At 37.0% G+C, this 5948-nt stretch overlaps 1 protein-coding gene across 1 annotated transcript; it reads left to right on the forward strand.

Annotated features, from left to right (window-relative positions):
* The first annotated feature begins 3245 nt into the window (after positions 1–3245).
* Positions 3246–4349, forward strand: LOC101670208 (ubiquitin-conjugating enzyme E2 N). Its single transcript, XM_004748594.3, has 2 exons — positions 3246–3569; positions 3749–4349. Exons 1-2 carry the CDS (start codon positions 3293–3295, stop codon positions 3928–3930), a joined length of 459 nt encoding a protein of 152 aa, XP_004748651.2. The 5' UTR covers positions 3246–3292; the 3' UTR covers positions 3931–4349.
* Positions 4350–5948: the final 1599 nt, after the last annotated feature.

Genomic DNA, 5948 nt, shown 5'->3' on the forward strand with positions numbered 1-5948 from the left:
GGATATCCTGTCATTTATGACAACATGGATGGACCTTGAGAGCTTTACACTAAGTGTAATAAGTCAAAAAACCACAAATAGTCTATGATCTCACTTACATGTGGAATCTAAAGCAAAACTTCATAGGCACTTATAGAAAACTCAGAAGCGGAGATGATAGAAGCTTATAAAAAGAGACTCAGATTTGTGGTTGCCAGACACAGATGGTGGTGGGGGTAGGGGAATTGGGTGAGAGTGGTCAAAAGGTACAAACTTCCAGTTATAAAGTAAGTTCTAGGTATGTAATGTACAGCGTGGTAATTGTAGTTAATAATACTGTATTATATATTTGAAAGTTGCTAAAAAAGTAGATCTTTAAAGTTTCATCACAAGGAAAAATTGGTAACTATGTGAGGTGATACATATCAAATAACTTACTGTGGTGATTGTTTCCCAATATATGTATATATCAAATCATTATGTTAAACACCTTAGACTTATACAATGTTATATGTCAATGACATCTCAATAAAACTGAAAAAATATGGCTTTTAAAAAATCATAATTTTGCATTTATGTAATGGACACATAAATTGAAAATATCTTTGCTTATCTCTGTATCATGTCTTGGTATCACATCTTCTACTCCCTGCCTGAATATAGTAATAAGTATTTAAGGAAATGGGTAGTGATTTGGCAACCAAAATCCATACTTATTTTTAGGATAATGTGGCCTGTAGCCTTCAAATATTGAAAGAACATTTTAGTGATCAGTATGTGCAGATATATAGCCCAGTTATAAACTGTAAGGGGTCCAAGATTCTATTTTCCTTGTTTATTCAAATTCTCAGTAGGAGATCTGGATTTGATGTTCCTTAGAAATGGTTCAATTCAATAAATAAATTCAATTTACTCCCCTTTTCAGAGAGAGAAATCAATTTTTATAGTAATATACAAATGCCACAAAGACAGCAATCCTTCTAATTTTCAGAAATAGTAAACTGTAAATAGAACAAATGGTTTTTATATTTCCTGTATTGATGTTTTAGAATCTCATACAAGTAATACTTGTAGAAGGTGAATTTAGTCAGGTATGTCCCTGAAATCTCTATGACCAGGTAGTTCATTCACTCACCCAAAAAAAGTCTGCATTTTTGGTATAAGTTACTGACATATAAAAGTCACTAATTTTCTGCTGTGAAGGATACAAAGACAACAGATAGAAAGATAAGCAATATGCTCATCTTCAGCAAACTCATAATGTCCTGGGGTTGTTGAGAAGTCTCCACAGTAAACTATAATGAAAGGTCAGAAGGAAATAGTGGCAATAAAAGAGATATAACCAATAATTTAGAAAAGCCAGTGTGTACCAGTGGATTCAAAGATGACTTCATACTGGGGATAGTATTTGCATTGGACTATGATAGGTTAACCATGAACAGGCAGAGGCCATGAAATACATTAAAGCTGAAAGAGAAAATGATGTAATTTAGGGAAGATATTTGAGGGAGAGTATTTAGATTCTATGTAGGTGAAATATAAATGGTTTAAAAAGTCTAAACTTATCTACAACATCACGGTTTATGAAAAACAGGCAAACGTTTTCTTTAAGGTACTTGAGATGGAGTTACAGACAATCTGTTAAAAAAAATAATAGCTGACCATGGAGCATAGATCTGGTTGAAACCCTCTCAGCTTACTTGACTGCTCAGGCAAGGTCCAGCATTAAAATACCAGAGAAACTGCAAGCTGATCATTAGAGAAAAATAGACATTTTTCCCCGTGATCTGTTATTCCATGAATAAATGACTTGGGAAACACTACTTAAATAAGAACTTGGTCTCTAAAAATGTATCTCACAGGGAGTATTTCCCTAATTTCATATTTTCTAAAATAAGAGACTCCTATGACATGCCACCAAATCTGTCATAGAAGTCTTCACCAATGGCAAGCACTAAATGGAGTGATCAAATTTAAAAGTTAACAATAAGAGCATGTCTCTTTAAAAGCTATTTCATACCTTTCCCCTTAAATTTTGTACAATTCTCCTATCAGGTGATAACACTCCTCTTCTTTTGGAGTATTATAAAATAGAAATTATTGAATAGGAATTTCCTTATTTTTCCATCAACAACTCTATAGACTTATTTGTACCTGACCCAGTCTTGTTTAAACTCCCATCACTTGTAAGTGTCACTACTGGTAACAAAGGCTAATATCCCCATTTATGGCATGGGTCCCGTTGCCTCTCACCGGTCAAGAATTTTTTTCATTGCTATAGTCTTTCTCCTGAGCCTTCAAGTTATCCTTCTAGTCAATTATTCTGATTAATATTCAACCAACCTCTAATATCATCTCCCATTAAAAAATGGTACAGAAACCCTACCATTTCTCTGCTCCCCTGAATTTCTAAATTCCTTAAAAAACAAGGGTCTGAAAAAACATATGGCAGATTTATTTCCTATTTACGTATCATCCTTCAATCCTCCAATTCAGCCTCTGACACAATCTCCACATTGTCAGAGACAATGAACACTTCGATCAGTGCTCATCATGGTTGTTCACTGCTGCCTATAAACACTTCCTTTCCCATGTATGTAGGACATGCATCTGCCCTCTCCATTCCCATCCCAAGCCAAGCTTCTCTTCCTTTTCTTTCCTGCTACACCTTCCTGGACTCTTCAGTCGCTCCTTTTGTCAATATATCTTTGCTCACGGCCCAGGGACAAGTGGACAGTACGCAGTTCTGCTATCATAATTGTTCTCCTAATAACCAGGGTGATAAAATGCATAAAATTTTAATGAGGATACATGATCGTGTCTACTTACCAGTCTAGGCAAGGCTATACTCCATACCACCTGAAAGTCAGATGAGTTATTTAGTCGTAGGTCATATTTTCTCAAATTCAGGGATTATTTACTCATTTTTTTCATTCAATATGTATTATTTAGTACCTGCCATGTATCAGCATTGTTGTAGATACTGTTGTTTCTAAAATTTTTATTACCAGAACAGCTCATCTTTATTTCTGGTAGGAAATGTGATGGAGACTGATTTTGAAGGTTCAACTGTATTTTTCATTCCAAATGGTAGTCTTTTTAAAATAAAATCAAGTGTCCCATAGATCCTGAGGGTAAAACAGTAAACAAGATTGACAAGATACCTGCCTTCATGGAACATGAGAAGGTAAAGGTGGGGTGAGGGAGTTGGCTTTATTATATAGAATTAATAGCATTACTCATATCAATTAAAAATTGGGGAGGCGAGCGGAGCCAGAGTCGAGACCAGAGGCCGAACTCGGGATCTGACAAGATGGCCGGGCTGCCCCGCAGGATTATCAAGGAAACCCAGCGTTTGCTGGCAGAACCGGTTCCTGGCATTAAAGCAGAACCAGATGAGAGCAACGCCCGTTATTTTCATGTGGTCATTGCTGGCCCTCAGGATTCCCCCTTTGAGGGAGGGACTTTTAAGCTTGAACTATTCCTACCAGAAGAATACCCGATGGCAGCCCCTAAAGTACGTTTCATGACCAAAATTTATCATCCTAATGTAGACAAGTTGGGAAGAATATGTTTAGATATTTTGAAAGGTAAGTGTTACCTTTATTAATATATGCTATTAAGATTTCTCCTTTTTCTCTTAAGCATTCTGTTTTGAGAATCTGAACATTGCCTTATATAAAGACCACAAAGGTCTGTGGGAATGCCATGCAGTAGTTCTGGGGCTTTTGTTTCATGCTTGATCATTCTGAGCCTGTTGCCTTCATAGATAAGTGGTCCCCAGCACTGCAGATCCGCACAGTTCTGCTATCGATCCAGGCTTTGTTAAGTGCTCCCAATCCGGATGATCCGTTAGCAAACGATGTAGCAGAGCAGTGGAAGACCAACGAGGCCCAAGCCATAGAAACAGCTAGAGCATGGACTAAGCTATATGCCATGAATAATATTTAAAATCGATCTGATCATCAAGTGTGCATCACTTATCCTGTTCTGCCAAGACTTCTTCCTTTTTTGTTTGCATTTAATGGACACAGTCTTAGAAACATTACAGAATAAAAGCCCAGACATCTTCAGTCCTTTGGTGATTAAATGCACATTAGCAAATCTATGTCTTGTCCTGATTCACTGTTGTAAAGCATGAGCAGAGGCTAGAAGTACCATCTGGATTATTGTGAAACGTTTAAAAGCAGCGGCCCTTCTCTGCTTTTATTCATTTCCCCCATCATGGTTAAGCACTGTGAATGAAGGTAGTTGTCAGGGTTAGCTGCAGGGGTTTGGGTGTTTTTCTTTATTACTTTTTTGAGGGGGAGAGGTAGTTTTATTTTAATTTTATGGGCTCCTTTCCCCCTTTTTATGGTGATCTAATTGCATCGGTTAAAAGCAGCTAACCAGTTTTTTAGAATATGCTCTATAGCCAAGTCTAACTTTATTTAGACACTGTAGATGGACAAGCTTGATTGTTTGAACCAAAATGGGAACATTAAACAAACATCACAGCCCTCACTAATAACATTGTGACTTTGCTGTCAAGTGTAGAATCCTTCCTTCAAGAAAAAGCTAGTGACCGTTTTGTATGGCTTGTCTGGAAACTTCTGTAAATCTTATGTTTTAGTAAAATGTTTTTTGTTATTCTAAAAAAAAAAAAAAGGGCTTTCATCAATTCATAAGACTCTAAATTCCCCAAAATAAAGTACTGTTTTTGCCTAGAAATATATGCAAAAACAAGATCTACCTAATGTTGCTGTTTCTCCACACCTCAAGAAATTTTTATAATCAAAACTGAAGGGAAAACCCTTCTTCATTTTAAAATCTACTCTTACGCAGACTTGAAAAGACTAGAACCCAATGGTTGAAAGTAAGTATCAATGGGATACTTGATTTTATTTAAAAACTACTATTTGGAATGAAATATATAGTTTAGCCTTGAAGATCAGCCCCCCTCAACACATTTCTTCCCTAAAAAAGAGATGGGTCAGTCTGATAGTAAGAAACTTAGAAATAATTTGCATCAAATAAATGCCAGGACCCTGATAACAAAGTGTCTATTAAAGCAGGTTATTAGAGTATATAAGAAGTATGATGTTGCTTTGCCTGGTTTCCCAGCACTGTGGAATGTCTTACACCCATGTCCATCTGGGCTTGTGACATACATATGCATGACATGATTTGTTTCGAGTCAAAAGATGCTACAAGGGGCGCCTGGGTGGCTCAGTGGGTTAAGCCGCTGTCTTCAGCTCAGGTTGTGATCTCAGGGTCCTGGGATCGAGCCCTGAATCAGGCTCTCTGCTCAGCAAGAAGCCTGCTTTCCTCTCTCTCTCTCTCTCTTTCTCTTTCTCTCTCTCTCTCTTTGCCTACTTGTGATCTCTCTCTGTCAAATAAATAAATAAAATCTAAAAAAAAAAAAAAAAAAAGATGCTACGAATTTTGGGAGGGGAGCAGCAAAGCAAGATTTATTGAGTGATAGTTCAAAGCTCCTGAGAAGGGAGGGGACCTGAGACGGTGGCCCACCACTAATATTTTTGTTAACGTTTATTTATTTATTTGAGAGAGAGAGCATGAGTGGGAGGGGGAGAGGTAATCTCCAGCAAGTTCTGTACTGAGTGTGACCCTGGCAGGGCCTCTATCCCAGGACCCTGTGATCACAACCTGACCCGAAACTGAGTCAGAAACTCAATCGACTGCACCACCCAGGAGCCCCAGTTACTAATTTTAATAAGCTAAAATGTCAGCACAAGATTAAAAAAGCTTTTCTTAGTGTGAACGTAGCTGGACCTCTTCACCTTTCTTTGCCTCTCTTTTTTCATTGATTAAAATAATGACTAATAATGTCCATTCTGACTCATCACATTGTCTTGAGAGAATTATAGGATAAGCATTAAACTTATGAGTTCTTGTTAAATCACAGAATACATTAAGATATGTCTTACAATTATTACCATTTCTATTATAATAATATTAACAGTAATACT

This window comes from Mustela putorius, unplaced genomic scaffold, assembly GCF_011764305.1.
Source record: "Mustela putorius furo isolate JIRA1106 unplaced genomic scaffold, ASM1176430v1.1 tig00000640_pilon_pilon_pilon, whole genome shotgun sequence".
Classification (NCBI taxonomy): Eukaryota; Metazoa; Chordata; class Mammalia; order Carnivora; family Mustelidae; genus Mustela; species Mustela putorius.

Excerpts from the sequence above, each read along its gene's own strand:
- LOC101670208 (XM_004748594.3), top strand. The coding sequence starts at position 3,293 with ATGGCCGGGCTGCCCCGCAGGATTATCAAGGAAACCCAGCGTTTGCTG. Across the intron at positions 3,570-3,748 it reads ATGTTTAGATATTTTGAAAG|ATAAGTGGTCCCCAGCACTG; the intron begins GTAAGTGTTACC and ends TTGCCTTCATAG.